General features: G+C 42.1%; 1 protein-coding gene across 4 annotated transcripts; it reads left to right on the top strand.

The window, feature by feature from the left end:
* The first annotated feature begins 416 nt into the window (after positions 1-416).
* kcnip1a (Kv channel interacting protein 1 a) lies at positions 417-26153 on the top strand. Of its 4 annotated transcripts, none has more exons than XM_028415903.1 (8): positions 417-512; positions 23476-23600; positions 23805-23874; positions 23950-24020; positions 24099-24206; positions 24285-24389; positions 24471-24533; positions 24794-26153. In XM_028415903.1, exons 1-8 carry the CDS (start codon positions 494-496, stop codon positions 24839-24841), a joined length of 609 nt encoding a protein of 202 aa, XP_028271704.1. In that variant the 5' UTR covers positions 417-493; the 3' UTR covers positions 24842-26153. The 4 variants fall into 4 exon arrangements, with proteins under 4 accessions (XP_028271704.1, XP_028271702.1, XP_028271703.1 ...); XM_028415901.1 differs by lacking the exon at positions 417-512 and adding an exon at positions 3916-4339; XM_028415902.1 differs by lacking the exon at positions 417-512 and adding an exon at positions 13918-14116.

Raw genomic sequence — 26153 nt, 5'->3', positions numbered from 1 at the left:
TGGAGGGGTGAGAGGCATGGTACTCTTATTGCATGGCTACCATAGAGAGACAAATCACCATTCACACTCACACCTTTAGAGTCCCCCACAGAAAGGGTCCAGCTGGCGGCAGGTTCAAACCAGGCACCTTCTTCCTGTGAGGCGCCCCACCATGTCATTCCACAGACTTCTTTTTACACTGATGTTAACCAGCTTACATAAACCTGTTTGCATACAGTCTCTTTTTGTAGCACTTGTTAGGAAGTAGCAAACATCACTTGGTTTTTTTTAAAAGCGTGAATCTGCTCTCTGTTGCCCCCTGTGGCCGTAAGGTGAAAAACATCCACTACAGCGGTGGACAGCTGCAGCTGTGCGGGTCTCCATCCTCAGGGGGCAGAAGCGAGCACATGGTGGTATTGTCGTGCTACGACGAGGTGAAGCCACACACAGGTGGCTTAACGGAAGTGTTTTAAACCTGAGTTTGGATCGTGCTCGGAGCTTTTCTCATCTCTGTATGGACTCACCTGTTGAACGTAAGTCCACTTTCTTTCTGTTTGGCTGCTTCTGAGGGAAATGTCTGACTGCAAAGGAACAATGAAGCGCTAAACGAGTACTCAATGAGGTTTTTCTACTCACTTTCTCAGAGAAGTATGTAAACAAAGTATTGTAGATAAAGATTTATGTATTCAAACATTTAAATTGTTTACATATAAAATATTACATATTTTAGCCCAGATAGCCATAGATATATTACAATAAATAACAAAAACTGTAACATCAGGTGGGCAACAAGAAAGCTGTAATCTGTGCCTAGTCTGTATAGCCTATAACTGTGGTTTGATTAGTTTGCCAGCAGTTATCGGTCCATACAGACCAAGTTGTCCAAGTTGACCAAGTGATAGACTGACCTATTCTTGTGCTTTTTGAGGTGCCTGATGAAGTTGGACATTGTTGAGCTGCCGTCGTTTATCCTGGCGCCACACACTGCAGGTTTTGTTTTTTTGTAATTTGGGTGAAATAAAGATCAGCTCTGGAGGCAGTGTTTGCTCACTCACTGCATATCATTCAGCCTTGTTGTTTCAGTTTGTGGTCTGTGTCTGACACATGTTTGGATTTGTTAGAGGAAAACCTGACCTGTGATTGAATGTTTGCAGCACATCTCAGTCAGTGCCTGTCCAGGATTGTCTCCCTCTGCTCCTCACTTCAGTAAATCAATCTGTTTGTCCTGGTGCCTGAGACTCCTCTGAGGCTGTTAGGTGCAGTTTGCACTCTTTTTCTCCATCTACTCTCCACTCCCAGGTCTGTCCAACTTACCGTCCCAGATCACCACTCTTGTTTGTCTCACATTCTGCTGCTGTTATTGGCCCACTCGCTCCCCATGCTTCTCCGCTCTCATCACCCTCATTTTCACTGTGAGGCCATCTCTACGACTGCTTCCATCCAGCCGTCATCTGATAAAAGCAGACAGAAACTAACCAGACAATTTATAATTCACTGCCTGTTCAACACTTTCTCTGCTTGTCAACACTCTGCTGCCTTGCTGCTGACAGTTGCTTTCAGCTCCACTGGTTTTTTTTTAATCTTTTCCCACTATTCATTCATCCAGGCCACCATCTCAATCCGGTAAAAGGTCTGTTGTGTAATGGTTAATAAATGATGAGAGAGAAGCTGGCTGGCACTCGGAGTGATCCACAGCACCCGAGTAGCAGCAGAGATGATGTCAGGCTTAATGTCTTGGAAGAGTTTGGCACTTGGCCTAATGTGATGAACTTGTTGCTATCAGTGTTATTGCAGGCCTATAGAGCGACATGGTTTCCGAGAAGTTAATTCCTCAATTACTTTGAGGGTAATGGTTACAGTTTGCCGTAATATCTGGATACAAGAGGAAAAATGTCAGCAGGTCAACTGAAAAATAAAATAACAAACTTCCAGTAATAGTACAGCAATAAGAAAACAGTAGTTGTATTTTCCATGTAATTAGTATCAAATTGTAGAGTTCTGTTGTAAGATAGATGCCACTGGGAGCAATAATTACTTCAGCAAATACCCAAACAACAACATAATGGGCAAAGCCCTGCAACTGTAGACTAATGACTAGTCCATGTGAGGGGAACATTCATTTTAGCATCAAAAGTCCACAGATGGAGAAGGATAGAGAGGTTTGATGTATCAGAAAATGTTGGATCTGACAACACAAACTGACACAACAAAGACGATCAATGTGCCGTGAACAGTAAACGTAGCCTCCAGAGCTCATCATCATTTCACCTAAACTACAAAAAACAACTGTTATGGTCTGTTACTGTCTCTATATATTTATGTGGATGCATGAGTTCAACAGAACTGTGAGTAAAATGCACAAGAAAAATTTCTCTTTCTTCTCTTCTGTTCAGTAATTGTGTTTTCTTCTGATAAATGCCTGCTCTGTTGTTGGAACTTGGTATTTGGAACATGTCAACTTTTCAGAGCCTGATCAAAACAGTGGGTTTTCCAGCTTTTTCCTCTGTGGGATTTCTCAGTTTATCCAGTTACTTTCGAAACTGTTTGATCAACCAAAGGCTTTTTTGTCCTCTGATAGATGTGTATGTAACCCCTCCACTGAAGTTAAACATCATCGCAAAAGCAAATCACGTTCCCTTATCTCGTCTATTCAGCCGAGCTTTCAGAATTTAATCAGCATGTCTGTGTGTCAGTGCTGTAGTGTATATTTAAAGACCTCCTCTCTCTCTGATAAATTGCTGTTACTCGTAACTTGGTGTTTTCAGTTTGTCAGACTGGAGCTAGAAGAGCAGAAAGAGGATTGTGTGTGTAGCTCTCACCATTACATAGACACTCCTGCCCTGCAGTGCTCATTTCCCTCACTTTTTTGCCTCCCTTTCTCACACAGCCTCCGTCTCTCTTGTTTTTATTCTGCATTGATTCTCAGCATGCTGGCTACTGCAGCTGGTAGATTTTAATGAATGCCATGGCCTAATGGCTTTATCATTGGCCTTGATGGCCTCAGCTCAACCGCAGCTATGCCTCGGCTCTAAATTGTTTTCTTAACTAAAGCCATGTGAAGAATTTCAATGGGGTGAGCTGTCAATATTGTTGGCGCAGCCCGCCAGTCTCCACAGCTGTGTGCTGCGCAGGGGGCCAACAAGGGGTTAAGTGTGAGTGACAGAGGAGTACATGTGTGAAGTGGACTGTGTGGCAGACATTCATCTGGTTGTATTGCTGTAGAGAGTTCTGTGTGTGTGTGCGCGTGTAGTTGATGGATTCATCAGCAGACTGGTGAGCGAAAACATGTCTGATACAGCATGTGGATGCGGGCGGTGACACATGCAAGGCGGCGTTCCTGCAAATGTGGCGGTGTCAGATGTACACGATTTTGTCTGTGACCCACCGCTAGCGAAATAATTACACATGCGCATCCACACACCACCTGTCTGCACATGTAGATAAAAGACAAATACACTCTCCTCCACAATCAGACTGCTGAATAGCAGAGGGGAACAGATCAGTCTAGCCCTCCCCTATCTCCTCTAACCTCTTGCACTCTTCGTCTCGCTTTATCTCTTTCCTTCGTCCACTCTCCTTCTCACTTTTCTTCCCCTGCCGTTTGCAAATCCTCCCTAATTTGTCTCTGTCTCGTCCTTCCCTTGTCTTTTGTTTCTTGTTCTCCCCCCGCACAGACACACACAGACACACACACAGACACCCCTCTGCTCTCTCTGTCTGTCTTTGCCCGTGCAACAGTGTGCAATCCCTCTTTCCCCACCAGACAGACAAAGAGACAGAGCGACTCAGAAGAACAGGAGAGGAAGAGAGCGCGGAGAGAGAGAGAGAGAGGCACATACATAAAGAGGCACTGAGGAATTGATGGAATGACAGTCTGGTGGAGAGGGACACACACTGAGAGAGAGAGAGAGAGATAGGGGGAAGGTGCAAGGTAGAGAGGCAGATAGAAGGGATGGAAAATAGGCAGCTTCAGTGACAGCGCAGACAAAGGTAGCTTCAGAGTGCATGTGTGGCGTTTATTTCATTCACATACACACACTCTCTCGCTCTCTCTCACTTTCACACACAGGTCTTTTCTCTCACTCTCTCTCTCACACACACCCTCGAGCAGAAGCAGCAGAGCTGTGTGGGTGTAAGGCAGCATGAGAAGTGATATCTGTACTTCCACTCATACAGCTGGCTGATGGACTAACTTATTCACAAATTCCACGCACACCTACTGTACGCACACTCACTTAGGCACACATAGGCGCACAGACAAACACAAACACACAACCTCTCTGCAACCCAAAAGGCATCATGGGTCTTGTGATGGGAACCTTTTCCATGCAATCCTCCAAGCAAGTGTCCTACCACAAAGGTAAGATTTTTATCTTGAATTTACGATATTTATTTCTTTAAAAACAGGTGCATGTGTGTCTGTGTGTGCGTTTGTATCTTTATATGAACACATCAGATGAAAGATGCACCTGTCAGGTCTGTGCCTCAATGACGGATTTACATGCAGTATGGTTGCTCTCAGATTCATAAATATTGCACAGGAAATGCATTATGGGAATGTGCTGGACATATACTGAGCAGCAATGTAAAGTTTAAACAAAAAAAAAATGTAATCCATTGTTGACTCATGATGCAATCTCCAGGCCACCTGTCTTCTTTTTGAACTGTGGATTTAGGAATATACTTGGGTGTGTGTGTGTGTGTGTGTGTGTGCAGCCATGCCATTGGGCATGTCTATAATAGGTGATGGTATTTGCCCCCGTCTACTCTCCAAACATGCCGCGCTTCCTGTCTGCCCTGCTGCTGTTTTACAGATGCTGACACTTGACACATACATGCTAGTGTGTGTGTGTGTGTTCTCAGGCATACTTAAGTGTGTGTTTTTAAACACATGATTCACTGGGTTGTGGCGGCGGTGGTTATGGTTCTGTCATGCATGTGTGCTGTGAATCAGGCTGCAATCCGTCAGCCTTTGGCCATGGTCTGTTCTGCATCTGTTGACCTCAAACCTGATGGTTATCACCAACAGACAGGAAGCTTCACCACACACACACACACACACACACACAGACACACTGCAAAGACAAAGGGACAGGAGCCAGATTGTTTTTCATCTGGATAAAATTTAGAAATGTATAATTGGACCATTAAGCAGAGTAGGATCATGTAACGCTGGCAGCATGTTGCATATGCTGTGACGAAAACTGTGGAGGTGATGTAAGTGATGCAAATGATGTGCTATGGATGTTGTCCCTCAGGAAAAAAACACACTTACTGCTGTCAGACAATACAGTCAGATTACACTTGAGTATGTGAGATCTCAGTAAAAACATTTTCCTGAGATACAAACATATACAGCGTCCTGCGTGGGTTGTTTATTTTAATTCCTGACCTGCGCCTCATTTTCCTGCGTGGAAGCAGCTCTCCGCAGACACTTCAGATCTGATGCTTGAGTCATTTTCTAGGGAGATGTTTTCTTCAGTCTAAAATATGAAACGGATGGATTTCAGGTTACTTTAAACACCGCACATGTCAGAAACTTGGCTGAGCACAACCTATTTACTAGTTAGGGAAGGCAACAATGCTTACAAAGCACCCAGGATGTATTTTTAGCCAGTTTTGTGTCAGAAAAAAAACTCCCCTCTACTTTGGGTAACCTCTAAATAGCAGCCACTTTGAAGTTTTCACTGTAAGGGTGTGAGGAAGAAGCGATAGATGACTAAAAGTGGGAGAGAAAAATTGAGAAAAGTTGAGAGAGAGAGGAGGCGAGGTTGCTCCTCAGGGGGCTGCAGTGTGCGTGTCAGTGAACGTGTGTGTGTGTGTGTGTGTGTGTGTTTCGCCATCTGCTGCAGTGTTATAAAAAGTGGCCTAATGAAAGCAGGGCAGGATTCATTTTGCATGAAAGGTTGGCCCATCCTTGATCACAACCCAACATGAGGCAATGACCAGCAGAGAAGGACCCACACAGAACTTTGAAGGAAGTTGATGAAGATGATGAAGTGTGTGGACTGTAGCCAGTCATTAGGTGTTTCTTTTTGACTGTAGAAATCTGCATGTGTTTCTACTGCTAGAGCTTTGCTTGAAGGATTGCTTTGAAGACTATTTACTGGAATGGGGAAAAAGCCCCTGCTAAGTTAAGGTTCCTCTGACCAGCCCTGAAAAACAGCAGTGTGGAGCTTGTTTTTTAATTAAAAAAGTTTAAAGTTAATTTAAGAGTTTAAGACACTTGACTAATGACTTGCATGCATGCTCCAACTTACTGGGTAGTCCTAAATAATAATTAACCCCACAGTGACTGTTTGGATTTTATCAATTGTGGTGCAGACTGGGTCCTTTATGTGTAACACTTTCTGCAAGTAATGTGATAATCCTTTACTTTTTTATCACAATTGCTTCCATAAATTAAATTAGGTTTGCTTTTTAAGACTGTGTCAATTTATTGTCCACACATCCATCAAAAGATGTATGTACTACAAAGGTTTGCTCGTTGTTGCCCTGAAAGGCGAACGTAATAAAATGAGGCAGTCTGGCCTTCAAAGGAATTCATATTTGCGTCATGATACATTAGTCTGTTGCCTAGCAACCTTGACAGAAGTATCAAACCATCACCTGAATGTTGAGTCTTTGAAATGTGAATGAGAATCTGGTTTGGCCGCTGTGTGCGTGCTCATGCCTTAGAAAGAGGCAGCTGAGCTTAAGAAAGTTTAAGCTCTTTATATATTTAGTTGGTATGAGATCACACACAAAGTGAAAAATAACTTGAAAGAGTTTGTTAGGAGAGCGGCTCACAATGTAAGTTTGAAGGTGATCTCCACAAAAAAAGAAAGAAACAAAGACACTTTTTACTTTTATTTAATGGTTATCTGTGGAGAAAGACAGGAAGAATTAAATAAACAAACATAACAAACAACAAACATAAACCATAAAATGTTTTGCATATGAAGGTTTGAGAGGTGTGTATTTATTATTTGTTGGAAAATGTACAACTTTTCTAGACAAGAAGGACAAGAAGGTTGGAGACATGGGAATAGATTAGATTGAACAGTCATTGAGAGGCACTTTGGTTTTCATGGAGACCGATGGATCAAACTCTCTTAACCCCCTTGAGTGAGTCATCAGGTCAATAATCAATTATTTGTCTTGTGATTTATATTCTAGTGAGAAAAAGTGTATTTAAATCCAAATCCTACAGCTCACCAGGGGCCATATTCACAAAGATTCTAAGCGCTAGGAGTTTCCCGTGGTGAAGTTCTAAAAACAACTATAACACAACATCAGTGATACAAGCCTACACAGAGCACATGTACCATAAGTCAAGTTTGTTCAAAATTACATGGCTACAGGTGATGGTTATTGCATATAGCCATCACCTGTACGCAGCAATGTCTGACCTCATCTTAGATTGCAGACATACCATCGCTTTTCAGAAAGAAGGAAGTGTTGGTCTGCTGCGCTCTGTCCTCTCATGTCTGTCTGTGTCATGGCTGAATTTTGCTCAGAGAATGTTTTTTTCTCTCGTCAGCTAACCCTGCTCAAAGTGAGCGTTGCTCCTCTGTCCAGTTTGTTTTTTTTCTTTCACCTGTTTCCATTTTTTTACAGGTAAATCTGCTCCAACCAGCACCTCTATTAACAGACAGCAATCACAGAAAGTAGTCCCACTTTAATATCACATAGGCTGAATTACATCCAAGGCATTTGTGTTTATGATCACATCATCATTTGAGACATGTCATTCTACACTGTTTAAGAATGTCTTCTCATGTTTTTCAACCAATCACATCTCCCAAAACGATGTGTCGCTTAGCAATGGGGTCAACAGCGCCTCCTCACTAAGATCCGACTCTCGGTCTGCTCCTTCCTCAGAGGTGCCTTGTCTGACTTTACTGGCAATGGGCTTCATATCATTTACGTGTGAGGAAATGTTGAGACATTAAACTTGTTTCTTTCCCGCCTGCATTGAATGAAGAATCATCTTCACTTTGTAAAACACTTTGGTTCAAATATTTAGATTCAGTGCAGTACGGCTACAGTAAGAATATTTTTTACTAAATAAAGTAGGTGTCCTTGATGTGAATCATGTAATAAACCCAAACTGATTCTGTGCCCTACATGAAGACATCTTTTTCCTCGAGGGAAGCTAGAAAGTGGAGATATTAGGCGGAGGTTCTTATGGCCATAGGTTGGTGTTGAGGCATTTATCTGTATATGTCTCTCTTCACCTGGGGCTAAAAAAAAATAAATGTATCCGCTGTCGCTGTGCACAGACTTCTCTGCTCCTATAAAATATTTCCCAATGGTTGTAAAGTAGAAAACCTGCACCGTGCTGACACATTCATCTCCCTGCCCGCTCGCTCCATTTGTTTCTGCCTCTACGTTCATTTCTTTGTACTCTCTCACTCTGTCAAGTGAATTTTCCATCTCTCTCTCTCTTTGTCTTGCTCTCTTTCACCTCATTTCACCTCCTCATTTTGTCTTTTATGTGTTGGTCCCTTCAAGTTTTTCTCTCCTATCCACAGCGTTGTACTCTCTTCTTGATCTATGGCTCTTCATATGTGTTTTGCTGTTTATCTCTGGCTTTCCGTCTCTTTCACTTTCTCAAACCCTCACATCTCTTTGTGTTCTGAGCTTTGCACAGCCTTGTCCTACTCTTAGATCACTCCAGCTGTTTGAAGTTTCACTAATCATGTGGTGTTTCAGTTTGAGGGCAGCAGAATATATGTAAATATATGTGTGTATTTGTGCATACGTGGGTCTTTTGGAGAACAATTTGGCTCGATGTTTCCATCTGCTGCGGGGCTAAAGAGCTAAGAAGAGAGGACGCCTGTTTCTTTAATAGGCTTTACAGTTTCCGCCCCTCTCTCTCATCCCCGCACATCAAAAGAGGTACACCAAAAGGGCCAATTAGGACAGCAAAAGAGCTTTATTGGGCACATGGCAACGTGAAAACGGGTTTCTGGTTAATCCCACGCCTGGAGCGTTTGTGTGCTTGTATGTACGGTCGTGTAATGATGGGATTGTGATACTACAACCTCAAATCTCATATTTCTTAACGCTCTCGTCTTTGCTGCTGTAGATATTCACAGCAAGCATCATTTCCATTTAAAAATATTCTGCCCATCATTTAAAATCTTATGTCAGCGTTTGATCTCAGTGTTGCAAATTCAACTCACATTCAAGCATTTTAATAAATGAAAAAAATCGCTATACTGTATACATAAAAAAACATTATTTGCATAATATTTGGAGGCAATTACTTTGCTCAGTTCTTCAAAGATAAACATTATCTTCCATGCAATTTATCTCCATAGACAGTTCATCCCTGTGCTTGCCTTCAGGCCTTTGTAATGCTGCTGCCAATGAGAGAAACGCTGATGATGAATATAGATAGCCACTTAGCTCTGACTGTATGCTTCAGCCTGTATGCACGGCTATGACAGCGCTGATGCACATCATTTGAACTAAATTAATGTGACACTGGAAATGAGACTCGTATAAAGAACTACCAGTGTAGCAGTGAACATCAAATGTGTTCAACAACTATTCATTTGATCGAAAGTGTTTTTTTTAGCAGTTAATGGACAGGAGCATTTGCAGCGGATCGGTAAAGACACAGCGACAAGCAAGATCATTGATCGTTTCTTTCACTGACATCCACATGCAGTAACAGTATGTAGTGTATCTGTTCGTTTCACTGGATTATTAAGCAATGCACTGTATAATATCATACAGAGCCCTCTCAGCTGCACATAAACATGTATTGTTTGTCTTTTTTCACTCTGAGTGCAGAAGAAAGTCAGCAGCATATATGTACATTTACCAAGTCATCACATCCCATGTGAATCCAGTTAGCTGTGAGGAGAAGCCACGTGAAGGAGGAAAACAGCCGTTTCCTCTCTCTTCATTGATTTCCTACTTTAATCACTTTCTCTCCCATTTAAACTTTATCTTCTGCTTTCTCTCTAACTTCTGCCTTTATGTCTCTCTTTCCTCTCCACACATCAGTTCTTTCTTACCTCATGCTTTATTTATGTCCTACTCTGCCTCCATCTTTGTTTTTCTACTTCAGCCCTCTCCTGAGATAATGACCGATCAATTGCTGAGCCTCCTTTAATTATTCCTCTTTTTTTATAAAAGAAACTCGGCAGCATGCATCCAGTAATAAAGATACAGAGAAGAGTCAGCGATAGATATTAGTATTGATTTTCCAAATAGACACGTCCCCTGTCTAAAGCCACACAGCCCAGGATGAGTAATTGCTGAGGACTTGTGTCCTGTCATGACGGTGTCTTACAGTGGTGTGGTAGATTTATGATCTATGAGCGTTTGGATGAATCTTTTTAGGAGGAACAGAGTGAGTTTTAATGTTTGTGGCCTGTGGGTTAGTGCTGAGGTTGGTCTGAACGTGCAGCTTTGAAGAGTTGAGCTGATTTCCTAAAGCTTCCACCAGGCATTTTAATCTTAATCAAGATCTTTATAGTTTCATTTTCTCTCACACTTGCTCTTCCATTTTTCCCCTCTTCATTCTCTTTGTTCTTCCATCCTCTTCTCTGGAAATGTGCTGTTTGCATGTCCCACTTGCTCTGCTCTGCCTTCTTTCTTACAGTGTACCACTCGCCCACTCTCCTGGCTCTTGTTACCCACTTCTGTCTCTTTCATTCTCTTTCTGCTTTGCACTCTAATCTCCTGCTAGGAGCTTTGTTTTTTCCTGCTGTTTTTCCTCTTTATTCATCCTTATCCTTTATTGCCAAATATGTTTCCATCTCCTTCCTTGCTCCTCATATTGGACGCATATAGAAAGATGTATACACTCCTCTTCCTGCTGTTACTGTTTCCTCCTCACCTCGTATCATCTCTTTCCTTAAAAGTGTGACAGGGGTCTTGTAAAACAGTCTTGCAGCCTTTAGCTTGCAGGCCTGCAGGGAACACCAGGCAATTCTCTGGCAACATTTTACACATACACACGTTCCTTTGAAATGATTACTAGATGGAGAAACATTTCACAGTGTGGAAACAGGCCTGTCAGCGACCGTGGGGAGACGGAAGAGGGATGGAGATTTGTGATCGGAACAAGCAGGGAACAGTGTTTGAGACGACGGGAATACTAGGCCGATACAAGTGAGCGGCGAGATTTATAGGAAGAGATGGTGAGATAAAGGTGTAGGCCATATACACCTGGTGCTAAATTCATAGATAAAGAGGAAGCTAGATATGGTTTAGGGCTAAAATGAGGGTGCAGTGCAGATAGGAAGAAATAACTTTGATAGCCTGTAAATTCCTATAAACACAATGTGAGTTATACAGCAAAGCGAGCTTGGAGGAGGTGCAGTGATTGTGTGTGTGTGCATGTACATAGCAGAAAATGAAAATCTTGCTCTTTGGTGCTGTGTTTGGATGCTATTCCACAGAGACCTCATCCGATGAGCGGCCATGCTCTCTGCCCACGGGTGATGCATGTGCAAAATGTAAGTGAATACATGCTACACTATATTAGTGTGTTTGTGTAGGCAGGGTGAAAGCTTTACTCCCCACTGCTGTCCATTCTGTCTCTCTTGCTGTTGTGAGAGGGAAAAAAATCCACACATCCGAGTGTTCACAAGCACATTTTCACAGAAGCAGATTGCAGAATTTTTTTTTCACCAAACTAAATCTTTTCTGCGAAATCTGCCCATATGGCTTCCTAACAATCACACTTCGTTCATTATTCACAATCCGCTGACAAATAGTGCCTCATATCTGGAGCAGTTGCCACATTTTTGGACACATTATTACAACCGACTAGTTTGATATAAAAGGACAATGTGTCCAAATCGCATGCTGGAAACTTGACATATGCAGCATTTGTGGAAGCAACTGCAGCGTTGTTAAACATTATGTTTTGCTGATTTAGTGAGTTTTTCATTCATGAAGCAGCTTTGATCAAAACTGAAAATGACAGTTTTACATGCTGCAGCCTGGAGTTTTTCCTCTGGCGGCTGGTGGCTTTTATATCTATAAACTCGGGCCACCAGCCAGGCCAGTGATGAGAGGATGAGAGAAGAGCAAGTTCCTGTTGAGTGTCAATATTATTATCTGAATGCACAGTATTTACAGAACAAGCACAGTGTTTAGAGCCACTACAGTCTGCTGCTGCTCTGTTTGCACATGCAGTTACGGCAGCAGATATTCGAGGCTACAACTGTGCATTCATTTTAATCCTGAATGCTGCTGTAATCTAATAGACATTTCATAAAATTGTATTGATTGTCTTCCTCCCTTGTAATTAAAGAAATATACTGGCATTGAAAAATAATATTGATCATACATGATACAATAATACTAACGTGTTCATAATCATAATGAAGATACAGTTATTTGTTAGCTTACAGCTTAAAGGCTCTTATGCATATAATAGAAAAAATTAATAATATTTTAATTTCTTAAAAAAAGACGGTGACCGTTGGCAGAAATGTACGAAGCAGGATCAATTTTACTAACATCACCACCTTCATCTCCATCCTTTTTCACAGCAGAGTGAAGCAGTAGTTTGTGCCAGACCTGGCATTTAGGTGTAAACGCTGAATTAAGGTGCCTCTCACCTTGTTATTTGTGAGGCAGCATCAAAGTAAAGAGAGAAGCCTCCTTCTTCACACACACACAGATATGAACTGTGTGGAAATACAGCCTGTTCAGTGTGGGGCTGTTGCGCCTTTAACTCACATCACCATTCTGAAAGGTATAGAGGCAGAGTGCGTTGTGCGTTGTGAGGGGGTTGTGTTGGCAGTGGAGGTAGTCAACAGCAGTAAATTGGCCCCTGTGTGAAAAGGTGTGCTGGCATTGCAAGACGTAGGCCCATGTCTGATTACACAATACTGGCATCATGCAAACATTGTTCTTTGGGAATAAGCAAAGGTGGCATAAACAGGAGGTCTTAGCAGCACTAAGGAGTAATCCATGTGTGAACAGGGCCTGGGTTGCAGCTAATTCTGCTGAACACATTGAAACTGAATTAGATGATGGGATTATTTTTTAATGCAATAGTATTGAGTCCTTTATGCCACAATAGTCCTGTATAGTGATCTGATATGTGCAGCGTCTGCATGTTGTCCTCCTATTTGTATTGTCTTGAGCTAAAATACGTTTGTATTATTGGTTCGTGATTAAAATGTGGTTTAATCTGGGTGTGTGAAGCTCTTACAGATTAGAGTAATATAATGTTACAATCATCTTGATTCTTCCACGTCTCCTCTATTAAATATCTCATATTTCTCATCCCTTCCTGCTTTTAATCCGTCGCTCTTCTTAGATCTGCCTTGGGAGCCAATCTGCCACTACACACACACATTCCTTCTCCTTTATCCTTCCTGTCAGTGGCTACTATGTGAAGGTTTTGGCATCATGGACGGATGAACAGGGATGATGGATGGAGTGAGAGGACGTTTTGATGGATTGAAGTGCCCTTTTCATGAACAAACAAGAGGCAAAACACAAGCAAGGCTCAGGGCTCTTCCTAATTTTTGTCACATACACGTTTCCCCATCACTACATAATTCATATTTACTTCCCCGTCAATATTTGAGCCTGTACCTATTAGCATATTTGTTTTCCATCAAAGAGAAACAGATGCTTTTATGTGTGCAAACCTGATAGGTTGTGCATTTTTGTCCAAATCATCTGCAAATCAATGGATGCAGTGGTATTAATTTATAATTTAGTGAATCAACATGCTGGAGGTTTCATTCTGGATCACTGATTCAGACTGCTGGCTTGAACTGATATATACAGAACCAAGGAGGCTACAACCCATAATGAAAAACCAGGAATTGGGCGGGAGAGAGACAGAGAGTAGGAGAGTGTAGGGAGAAAGGGGGAGAGAGAAAGAAAGGAGGAGGAGCGCCAAGAGATGGAGAGCATGAAAAGAGGGATGATGGAAAGAGGGTTTCTGCCGAGAGCAGCCACTGAGAGAGGAGGTGGGGAGAGAGAGAGCGAGGATGAGAGGAGGAAAGAGGACGAGGGAGTGTGTGTTATAGCCGTCCAAACACGTGACGAAGAGATACAGACTTCAGCACAGACGCACTTGTTTCCACGACGACAACGGCAAACATGGGGGCTGTGGTGGGTACGTTGACCATGCAGACCAAGCAGAGGAGGCCGTCTAGGGGTGAGGGAATACACACACACACACACACCAACACAAACACATGCAAATACACACCCACACAGACATCACTGGATACTCTTGTTTTATTAATCAACACAAATGCACGGATGCAGAGGTGTAGACAGTAAAACTTTTAACTGTGTGTTTTTATTGTGGCTCCCACACACTCCAGTGCAAATATACAGAGCACGTACACCAGCTGCAGAGCAAAGATTAATAACTGCTGGTATTTCACTTAAGATGCAGCGAAAGAGAGAGAGAGAGAGAGAGAGAGAGAGAGGGACCAACAGGTGCTCCCAGAGGAAGAAGTGCATCTGTTTATTCTACAACAAAGTTTTTGTCTGTCTGCACCCATGTGATTATTGTTGAGCTTATCTTTTGTGACAGAGCAAACCAAGGCAAGAACGTAAGAAAGACTGCTTCTTCTTTGTGTATGTGTGTGTGTGAGAGAGAGAGAGCGAGAGAGAGTGTGTGTGTGTGTGTGTGTGTGTGGCTGTCTGGCTGGCTGAGTTTGAGGATGTGAGCATCGAAAGGTTGGTAAACACACACACGTTGAAGGTATTTGTCACTCTGCTCACACACTGCTTTTCTGTCTTGCTGTTACCTTGGAAGCACGGTAGCCATGGCAACAAAAGATGTCGGTTTTGGGGTTGAGGGGGGGGGTTGTTTTGATGAGATCGGGGTTTTCCTAAGTAAGTCAAGGCCATGTGAAAGAGACTGCAAGATGCAGATATTCAGATGAGATGTGGATTTTTTTTTTATGAGAATTTTTTTTTACTCCATTCTAATAAAAGCTGGCACAGCTTATTAATATACAAATAACAAAAACAAACAGGCTGCTACAATGAAAGGCCACACTGGGGAAGAGATCAGCACCAGTGAGAAAATATCCCCTATTAATGGTGTGCAGCCATTTAAACTTATTTGTTGCAGCAGGCCGTTAACGGGTTTTCAGTCCAAAAAATTACAGGAAATTTTCCAAGCGTGCATATGGTTGGTTTCATCTAGTCAATATGTTTTTTTTTCTTTTTCTCCCCTCCACAAGCTCTAACAAACACCTTCCCCAAGGGTGTTGAACAGGCAAGGCGTAAATTTGTTGCTATTTTGAAGAATGAGGTGCTTATATTGTAGAAATGTGTGAAATCTGACTGGAATGAAAACGAGGCTTTCTGAAATGCCCTGCAAAGATATGAAAGAATGGGAGGTAGAGGATCTGGATCGCTTCGGTGGGGCTGTTTGTAATTCTGGTGTTGTTCTTTCTCCTGCTCTGACATGTTATAGCTGTATGCAGGATTAGTGCTGGTGTGCTGCTTTCTGGAGGTGTTGCAGATAACTTATCCAGGATCACCACGTGAGAACCAGGCAGCGCACGCTTGGAATGTTGGAAGATTAGATTCCTCCATGTTTGATCCTCTGAGCTCATCACTCTGCTCTGAAAGACAGAATCCCCTATAGCACCTGTGTGAATATTTGCATGCCTGTTTAGATCATGTTTGTCACTGTCTTTGTTCTGACTGGCTCTCTCTTTTTGTGGTGTGAGTTTCTCCTACTTGTTGTCTTGTCTGCCTGCTTTTGTCTGCCAGGCAGCAGCTGCTGTTGTGATGACCTCTGACAACTCATCCCTCTAGAAATATTTTGACCTGGCATTTTGTTTTTGCTTCCTGCTGAATTTCTCATTTCTCTCTCCACCCCCCCCCCCCCCCCCCCCCGATATCGCTGCTTTCCTCACTTCTTCCCTGCAGCGGTGTCGTCTCAATCTTCTCTCTCTTCTCTGAACCTTCTTGTTTTTACATACTTCTTCCACTTTACTCTGCTGTTTTCTGTCCCACTCACTTTTAACCCTTGTTTTTTTATCTCGTGTTCTTTTAATTTTCCCCACCACACTCACACACCAACACCATCGCAATCTGCTCCTAAAGCGTCGTCTCCATCCTTCTCTCCCGTCTTTCTCTCTCTCTCTCTTTATGCCTCTCTTCTTTTTCTCATTTACTCCCTTTCTCCATCACCCACGCCCCCATTAGCTGGTGTGAGTGCTTATTAAGTCATCTCGTCATCCTCATCCCCTGGCTTCTAGCAGTGTGTGTGTGTGTGTGTGTGTGTGTCTATATTTCTGCAGATTCTAAGTCTAGACATGTATTTACTCAAAAATCAATATTGGCATACGGAAATGTGTGTCTAAATGACTCAGTCTTCCCAAACATAATCAACAGTGACACAGTAATATATGGGGAAGCGATTGCGACTTTTCCTGTTTGCGTGTTTGTGTGTGTGTGTGTGTGTGTGTGTGTGTGTGTGTGTGTGTTTTACACATGCACACTGCTAACACCCTGCAGCACTCCAGCCATCCTTCACAGGCTAAAGGTTAGTATAAAGCCACTTTCAGTCTGGACTAAAAAACACCCACTAACATCGGCTTTCATCTTAAGTGGGAAAGCGTACAATCTCAGGTCGTATGACTCACTTGTGTTTATCATTTCCAGTCTAGCAGTACCACAGACATGAAACCCAATGGACACGCCATGCTTTGCTCTTTTCTGTTGTACCTCTATCATTTTCTTCAACAATAAATAACATTTATTTTCACTCATGTAAATCTCACATTGTTCACCCAACATCAAATTTACATAAACATTTGCATAAGTTATAATCAGAAGTCTTTGTGCTTCTTCTACTAGAAAAAATGGACTCACACCGTTTGACATCAATGATATTGTTTTCCTGCAGAGATGATTTAAAAGCTCCGCATGGTGGCACTGAACGTATGCACCCCCCACTATCTTCTGAGGGGTATCGTGCCACTGAGGAAACAAAACATATTCCAGCACCTCAAGTGGCCATTAGAGGTTCAATATTTGTACCCTACAAAACAGCTGGATTCTTGTGCTATTGTCAAACACAAATCATGAATAACTCTTGTTGCGGGACCCAAGTCCTATGATAGTATATCCAGATTACAGTGGTTCAGTCTGAATACTGTTTGTTGCAATACAGTTTGAGGATGACACTGAGTAGTAAAAAAGAAAGATATTGTGATATTACCAGGCCTTAAAATAACCACTGTGTACATATCTGGTACCCACCTGTGGTCTTTGGTCTATTGACTGACCTCCACTGTGAGTGTAAATGAAGCAGATGTTAACTAAAACGCACACAAGCCCAAACCGCCTGGGTTGAGGAGTTGTCCTCCAGCCTCTTTTTTTTGCGGACCTTTGTGCTCATATTCTTCCTCTGGCCTGATGACATCAGCAATGCACTCAGATGTGCCATTCTGGACGTGTTATTTCTGTGGTACTTGACTTTTTTGTGAGGATGTATTGTGTGATCAGCATGATAGATGGACCTTACCACAGGGTCATACAACAACTTCCCAGATGGTTCAGTGTAATAAACCATCTGTCTCTACAGGCTGTAGAAACATTTATATCTGTAAAGTTCAAGACTTGGGGCCTATTGGAAGTAATTTACTCTTGGCATCAGCCTCAAGTGGCCATATGAGGAACTGCAAAGGGTAACTACTTTATGAGCCCTGGTTGGACTATCAATGATATGATGTGTTCATGTCTATTATGTTCATTAGAGCATGTGTGACTGGATGCATGTGGCTTTCTGTTGTGCTGTCAACCACAGCGAGTCATTGGACTCTCAGTGAACCACCCAAAGGCCAGTCAGAAATTGGCCCCTAGTCCAGTGACTCAGATGTTGACTGTGGAAAAACAATGTGTCTCAGAATGTGAGCTTAAAGTCCCACTGCACAACATGATTATGTGTTCTGCTAAAACAGCAAAGAGCAGCTGAAATCTATTTTTAAGACTCTTAGTACCTCCCAGGAGCTCACGGCCAGTGGAGCTGCTGCTTTTTTGGAGGGACCAGTGTGAGAGCAACCCCTCTCCATTGCCGCCAGGGCGGCAGATTAGGCTAATTCAGATTATGCAAATGACATGCTCTTTGGCAAGGATTACAGGACACAGTATGAGAAGAAGCATGGCAGAGATAGAGCAGCAGACTGAGAGGAGAGTTTGGCAGAGTGAGGGAGATAAGAAATGGAGGAGAAAGGAGGATTGAGTGGGAAACAGAAGAAAGGAAGAAATGGAGGAGAGCTAACATTAAATACCAGAGCAGTTGTTAGGAGGGAGCCAGGAGTTAAATCCTGTTCATGAGCTCTGGGAAATGTGTGTGTGTTGATGTAAGAGGTAGTTTCAGTGATAGAGTGCTGGCTGGGGAGAGTGACAGACGGTCTTTCTTTTGCTGACAGTCCAGGCCACCCTTTAAATCTCCAAACAAGCTATGAAGGAAAAGGGTTGAGGCTTTTGGTCACTGTCAGACTGCACGGCTTATAATAGCCTTTGGAGCAGATGGAAGTGAAGCTCTGGAGGTGGCTTTCTAGGTTGGGTTTATATAGACCTCACCTGCTAAGTTTGCAGAATTTACCTTGGTGCATGAATCATGCAGGTTTCTAGATCTCACCTGTTCAATGAAAACTTAAGAATAGTAACTGTGACCTACAAGAGGCCTTGTGTTATGCAGCAGCACGTACATGTGAGGAGATAGTTTTGATGTGTTAGAAGCTCTTAGATCTTTACTTACATTCTTACAACAAGTACTATTTCTGCGCACTTGGACTTGCAACATCTACACCCAAATATACATGAATATATACTGAGCAGGTCTGTCAGGCAGTGACTGTCCTGGCAGAGTTGAGGATAGAGGTCGCTTTCATAAATGTATTAATCAGATATTCCTGTCTCACCAGGGATCAAAGTGAAACAATGTATTGAAAACAACAGATTTTCAAAGTACAACATTGAGTCATCAAACCATCTACAGCGTGTGGTGTGTGATCACTCCACACACACATCGCAGCACCATCTTGTGGTCAAGTCAACACAAATCAGGGTTGGTGAAAGAACCAGGAAAAGGGTGTAGTTACATGATAACCTCTATTATGTTGTATCAGCAGCTCTTGATTTAGTCCACAGTGTGTTTAATGTGTGCATCTGAAATGTCTCAGGTTTCTTGCAGCAGCATAGGTTATGACAGTACAGTTACTCGCTTTCACAAAGCATCCATGAGAAACTCTGAGGCTCATGTGTCAGAAAGTTTTTGTTTTTATTTATCTTACAGTGGAAGTAAGGTGACTTAGAAGTCTGTCCTTTTTCTACTGAAGAATCCTGTGGAATTATGTTCAGCACTTATCAAAGCATTTATTATTTTTAAGTATTTTACTTCTCTACTAAAAAGTTAGGTCAGGTTAGGTATGTGATTTTCTGCTGTATGTTTTTTTTTTCTTGCAGTTTTTTTTCTTGCAGTTTTGGCATCATCCTGTTGTGTGTGTGCTGACACTCCCAACAGTATTTTTTGTTCTTGCCCATGTCTTGTACTTGAGATACATTTTTTTTTGTCTTTGTTCTCCCATATTGTTGTATTCGGTTGGCTAAAACTGAGCTGCTAGCTATGAGCCTGCCAACTGATTGTGGGTGTGAACATAAACAAAGATGGACAGCTCAATGCCAACAGACCTCAGTTCTTTGCTAGTAAGGTAAGCTTTGTTTTGTTCATGCAGAGTGGGATGTGTTGCTAAAGAAGCCCATTAATGAATGATCAGCTGATTGTTGGGCGTTTCTTCATTTAGAGTTTCTGTTTAAAACATAAATGAGAATGACTTTAATGAACACAATACTGCAATTTATTTTAGTCATCTTTAGGTGACGTTTATACTAATGAGCTTCTTTTAAATGTCTGGCAAATTAAATTAAATGCTATAATCTTGCCACTAAATGTAATTTTCTCCAGCTGCTTTAATTCCAGAGGAGTAAATAAAGCAAACCTGCAATTGACAACTCTGTGGGAAACCTCTTAATGCAGCAGAGCCCCCTGCAGGCTGCCAGTCAGCCGCTACACTTCAGCAGTCAGCAATCACAGCTCCATTATTTTCCCCATTTGCATAAATACATAGATACATGTGTCAGTGTCAACTTACATGCTTTATGTTTTTATATTTTAAACACATTTATTTAGATTTTCAGAGCAGACACTGTGTGGGCAAAATGTCACTTAATATGAAAAATCTTTATTACCTGCTCCAACACATCATGTGTCTGTGTTAGCGTCTGCTGCCCTCTGCTGGTACACAGAGGAAACAGCAGGTCATGTAATTCATCACACTTCTCTCACTGCAGTGTTTAATTAACATATGTCCACACAGCAGATTAGGATGGATCTTGTCGTCTGCATTGGTGTTTTCATCATCACTGATTTAGACGAAATGTCGTTTATATTATCATAGAACAAGTTCCACAAAAAGACTGAGGCATCATAAGGTAGTAAAGTCACTTTGTGGTAAATTAAGCCTTATGCTGTGTTTGGGGATAACTGTGTGTCTTAATGGCAACAATTAATCAAGTGCTGATCTGCTCATGAACACACACTCACAGTCACAAAGCAAACACATATAAGGAAGGTGAGTTTATCATCGTTACAGCATGCACACATCAGACCCTGGAGTTAAAGCTTTGCTCACAGACACTGAAGGACACAGCGACTGTACAACAGCAGGGGGAGAGTGTAGGGGGAGAAAGAGAGGGGGAGAGAGAGGGGGGGAGAGAGGGGGGGGGGTGGATGGAGCGAAGGTCAGAAAAAGAGAGGTGGTTGCCCCAGGGAGTGGAGAGACAGGGGGGATAAAAAGACAGAGATAGAGGGAGGCAGGTGAGAGCTGGTCTCACTGTTGGAGGAAGCAGGATGGATCGAAAGTTTGCAAACAGGAGAGCGAGAGTGAGTGAGAGCACTACAGCTGGAAACGTAGAACTGACTTATGCTTCATTCATTAGAAGTTTTTAAAAGTTTTGAATTTTAAAACAAACACTGGGAAGGAGACAGAAAGATTAACGACAAGGTCAGAGGATAGAAAGACGTGATCACGATGGAAAGAGCGGAGCAGAGTGAGAACAGCTTACACACTGTAGCCATCGTCCTGCTGTGCTGCGGGGCCGTCAAATTGCTGCACCTACTGGGAGTCATCACTGTGGAGGGTGAGTCAGAATACCACTGCTGTCAGAGGGTTTCACTGCTGCAGCAAATTACTGGGATGAAAAACCTGTATTATTATTGTGGGAATGTTAGATAATGGGAATTATCAGTAGTTGCCAGAAACATGAGTAAGCTGCTGGAAGTCTTTTTTCACCTGCATGAATCTGCTACCAGCTGTTGTATTTCAGAGTTTACACCTAGCAGATAATTGTAAATCTGTTTTTAAATTGTTTTTAATATTGCAGGATTATAATAATGCATTGTTAACATAACTACCCTCTGTTAAACTGAGCCAAACAACATCTCATTGAAAGCAAAGACTTAAAATACCTGAAGTGTGGTGGTATAATTACTATCACTAATCAATTTATCAAAGATTTATTAAACACTTTAATAATACCTTTCTTATTACAATTTAGGCAGCAATAAGAAAAGTTTAATTTTACAGCTTAATTTTTGAACCGTATGTTCGTTGTCACATAGACAGGAAACAGTGATATTAGTTTGCTAATTATTCACAGACGGTTTATCATCATCATGTCCATGGCATGGACATTTGCATGGTTGCATTGATAGAATTTACACAAGAATCCTTATAATAAAGTGCAACACACACTCCGCTGTGATATAAACTTTATTGTTTTGACTTTGTTAAGAGGTGTAACTGTACTGTGAGGCAGGACATCCTGTTCTGTGGTGGATTTCAGTGGAAGTGTGACGGTGACTGTGTTGGTGTCATCTGGGTGTTTACCTGCACAGTGGAGTCACAATGTGGCCTCTCAGAGGAGTGTGTGGGTGTAGGTGCATGAAGTGCAGTGTGGATGCACAACGTGTCCTGTTAATAACATATTTGCATTTGTTGCACGTCTGTGTGTGTGTGTGTGTGATTTTGCGGTGTGGTGCTTACAGTATATGTGTGGCTGCACATCACTTTGCACAGGAGTCTGACCCCCTCCCGAATGTGACAGTCTGATCTGCTGAGCTGAGCAAATGACCTTTAGGGGCTGTGTGTGTGTATGTGTGTGTGTGTGTGAGAGAGAGAGAGAGTGTTTTAACAGTGTCCAGGAGGAGGGTGTAAGGAGCTATATTAATGCCATTGTGAGTGGATGCAGTTTACTAAACTCTTTGGCTGACGATTGTAATTTTGTTCAGTGTAAATGATTTTTACACTGAACAAAATTTAAAGGGTTAAAAGTATTCCTATTAGTAACAAAACGTAATAAAAATATTTAACTAAATGGCGTGTTCTTAACTTCATGACAATTTCTGTGTAATACATCAAACTATCAACTGAAAACACACGTACAGGCACTTAGAAACTGATGTCACTGACCCCAGAGTGAGAGCCAAGCTCAGATAATGATAAATAAAGTGTGAACTGAATGCTCAGTGGCTGTGAGACCAGTGAGATCAACTTGTCTCTGCCTTGCACAAAGAAAAGCTGACCTCCATTACAGCCATGATTCACAAAGAGAACAGAGCTGAAGAGGTGCAATAAAGCTTTATAAAGCACTAATGGTTTTGGTACTACAATAAAAAAATGTCTCTCTGTTTCAAAACTGTTAACGTTTGAAAACATAGCGGACCAAGGACGATGTGAACCTTACACTCAATTAAAGCTTTTCAGAAAACAAGCTTTGTATCTGTGTGGAGGCCGTGGCTGCAGCAGCTTCCTCTCAAACCACTCTGATGAGAATAATCAGTGTAACACTGAGTTTATTGATCCATGAGTTTTATCTCATCTCACACTGACTGTTCGCTGGTCATGTAGTATGTTCACATCAGTTTTGAGTATTTGTAATGTGCAGCAGCCCGGCATATTATAAACATTTCTGTCCTTTTTTAATTTAATTAAATCATGATGAGGCTTTTCTATTATTATTCAGAAAAGGACTCATCACTACTAAGATTTTTTTTCTTGGTCCAGCCTTTGACTACTTCACTTTATCATGTTCTGAATTTTTATTACTACTTCTATTAAATTATGCACAGTTATAACAGTATGCATAATTATTACATTGTAGATTGCTTCAGGGAATATGTGCGCTCACTCAGATGTGTAGATGAGTGTCTGAGAGAGATAGAGGGATACTGGTCACCATAGGTGTGTGTTGTGTGTGTGTGTGTTGTGTCAGAGTCAATGGTGTGTCCTCTCTCCCCTCCCCTCAAGCAAGGAGAGTAATGAGTTGTTAATGATAGGCCCATAGAGAGGAGGAACATGGAGCTGTTCAACTGACCTCTACTGTACCTCGCTGCACTGCCATCTTTCATCCTCTCCTCTCCTCAGCATTGAATAACACTGTTCCATTCTTCCTCTTTCTTTTGTGTTTGTGCAGACAAAGCTGACGATGACTTGGAGATGACGATGGTGTGCCATCGGCCGGAGGGCCTCGACCAGCTAGAAGCTCAAACCAACTTTAGTAAAAGGGAACTGCAAGTGCTTTACAGGGGCTTCAAGAATGTGAGTGGCTGCACGCCAGCTCTTTGTTGTTTTGTCCTCCCACTGATATGATCAAAGTATTTATCTTTTGTCAGTATTACATCCAGTTTAGCCCTCCAGTAACTTCAGTGTTAAAGGTCGCCTGTATGTGAGGTCATCACATATAGGTTTGCCCAGTACACACTGCCATCCATTTTACACCTTCTGTTTTTGTTGTCTTCCCAGGAGTGTCCAAGTGGTGTCGTAAATGAGGACACATTCAAGCAGATATACTCCCAGTTCTTTCCACATGGAGGTGAAGAGAGCATTGTTTGTCTTTGTGGTTTGTGTTTGGGTGTTATTAATCTTTATTTGTCCTCCTCTGTTGCAGATGCCAGCACCTACGCACACTACCTGTTCAATGCATTTGACACAGGACACACAGGTTCCATAAAGTTTGAGGTTTGTTTTGCTCTAGCATGTTTGTGTCTGCTTGATGTTGTAAAGACACGTCGTTGTCTCTGTTCCTGTCTCCATCAGGACTTTGTAACAGCTCTGTCCATCCTGCTAAGGGGCTCCGTCACCGAAAAGCTGCAGTGGACCTTTAACCTTTACGACATAAACAGAGACGGATACATCAACAAGGAGGTTGCTGCGTAGTTCTTCTTATTATCATGTGGTTGTAGAACAGTGTTCTGAAGTTCTCCTTTGTGTTCTGTTTCACAGGAGATGACAGACATCGTCAGAGCAATATATGACATGATGGGAAAATACACTTACCCTGTCTTAAAAACCGATGCACCCAAACAGCATGTGGACGCCTTCTTCCAGGTACTGTCACCTGGTTTTATTTATGTCACATACAAACATGATTATTATTTATTTACAAGCTGTGTTTCTATCTGTCTGCAGAAAATGGACAAAAACAGAGATGGTGTTGTCACTCTCGATGAATTCATCCTTTCTTGTCAAGAGGTAATCCATTTCCTCCTTACTTACTTATTTTAAGGCTACATTTGTGCAGAAAAAAATCACAACAATCAAATTTCAATCAATGTTGCTGGTCTTACTGTACTGGTTGTTTATTATGCCACCTTTTACATCAGCGTTTGTGAGATCATTACCCTTTTAGTGGCCTTTACTGCCCCCTAGTGGCCGGTAAACAGAATTAAAAGGTGATTGTTGGACGACCCCCTCACTGTCAGCTTCTTAATTTAACCTTCGTCTTTACACAGGATGAAAACATCATGAGGTCCCTGCAGCTCTTTGAAAATGTCATCTAAACAACAAAGGGGAGATGGTGCAGCGCACACGATGAAAGAACAGGAGAGAGAGAGAGATGAAAATGTAAGAATAGAAGAACAGCTGAACAAGGAGCTAAATGGAAACAAGGAGCTTGTCACTTTTGGAGTGACAGTTTGCCACAAAACTGGACAGAGGGCATCTTACTGTAACAAATCTATGGAGACAAACCATCACATGGTTTTGGAAAAAATGCGCTTCAGACCTCATTTGATCCTTTCTGTGACCATTTGCCACGTCTCCATCTCTCACATTTGTTGCTCTTGCTACAGTTGCTGTCATCTTGGACAGTGTGTGCTTCATGCCACTGTGTAAATATAGGACCTCCACCCTCACCCCCACCCACCCCCTAACATATTGGTCAGATATATTTCTGAATTATGTAAATTGTTATCAAGCAGACTTCTTAAAAGCAGCAAATTTGCTCATTATCAGCTTAAAAGTGGCTGGTTTCATCATGAATTCCAGTGTCAAACATGAGCAATATTGTAAAGCATAAAAGACAGGCCTACATCCTGTTTATATGTGCCATACAGTGTAGGCAGCCAGGTTGGCGTGCAGCGTCCCACCTCATCTGTACGTCAGCAGGGCCTGTACAGGTTTGCAGAGCTGAATGTGACGTCTCCCAGACAGCTTACTTGTCTTGTGACAGCTTGCAAACAGCAAAGCCTTCTTAACTCCCACTGCGTGTTCCAGTGTCGTCGATCAGTGTTTGAATGTTGTAACGACTTGACTGTAGATATTTAACTCTTGTATCTGTGGCTTCCTCTCACTCGTCTGAGACCCTTTGTGTCTGTCTGTCTGTCTGTCTGTCTGATTAGACACAGCTCTGTAATTATTCTACCTGATACTTGTTAAATTAAGACGCCATTTAGAAGCACACAGTTGGAGAGCAATACAGGGACATGCATGCGTTTGTGTGTGTGTGTGTGTGTGTGTGTGTGTGCTGTCCTGGTGGTCCTGTTTGCCTGAATATTGCAGTGTTTACTTATCCTAGCATGTATAACTTCATCTTGTGAAAGCCACAGTCAGCTGAAGACTCTGTTAAAAATGCTGACCAACATTTCACTGTGAGGGACAGACGCTGGATGTGGAGGGAGAAATTGAAGACCTTTTCACTGATTCTGGAGGAACGGAAGCCATGTTTCGAACAAGAGCCATCATTCTGATCAAGATTAAGTAGGAAAAAAAAACAGATTTAGAAATAATTTTACTGTCACACCCACTCACTGTGCTACCAATAAAACTCCTTGCCCAGACATACCTCCAGATGCACTGACAGGCAGACAGATA

Source organism: Parambassis ranga, chromosome 10 (assembly GCF_900634625.1).
Source record: "Parambassis ranga chromosome 10, fParRan2.1, whole genome shotgun sequence".
Taxonomy (NCBI): Eukaryota; Metazoa; Chordata; class Actinopteri; family Ambassidae; genus Parambassis; species Parambassis ranga.
Note: the sequence above shows the minus strand (reverse complement) of the source record. Positions and strands in the feature narration are given on the sequence as shown.

What these genes read in the sequence shown, in the direction of transcription:
- kcnip1a (XM_028415900.1), top strand. Translation starts at nt 14,059, where the DNA reads ATGGGGGCTGTGGTGGGTACGTTGACCATGCAGACCAAGCAGAGGAGG. An exon ending in GCAGAGGAGGCCGTCTAGGG is followed by an intron (nt 14,117 to 23,475) that starts GTGAGGGAATAC and finishes GTGTTTGTGCAG; the next exon opens with ACAAAGCTGACGATGACTTG. An exon ending in TTTACAGGGGCTTCAAGAAT is followed by an intron (nt 23,601 to 23,804) that starts GTGAGTGGCTGC and finishes TTGTCTTCCCAG; the next exon opens with GAGTGTCCAAGTGGTGTCGT.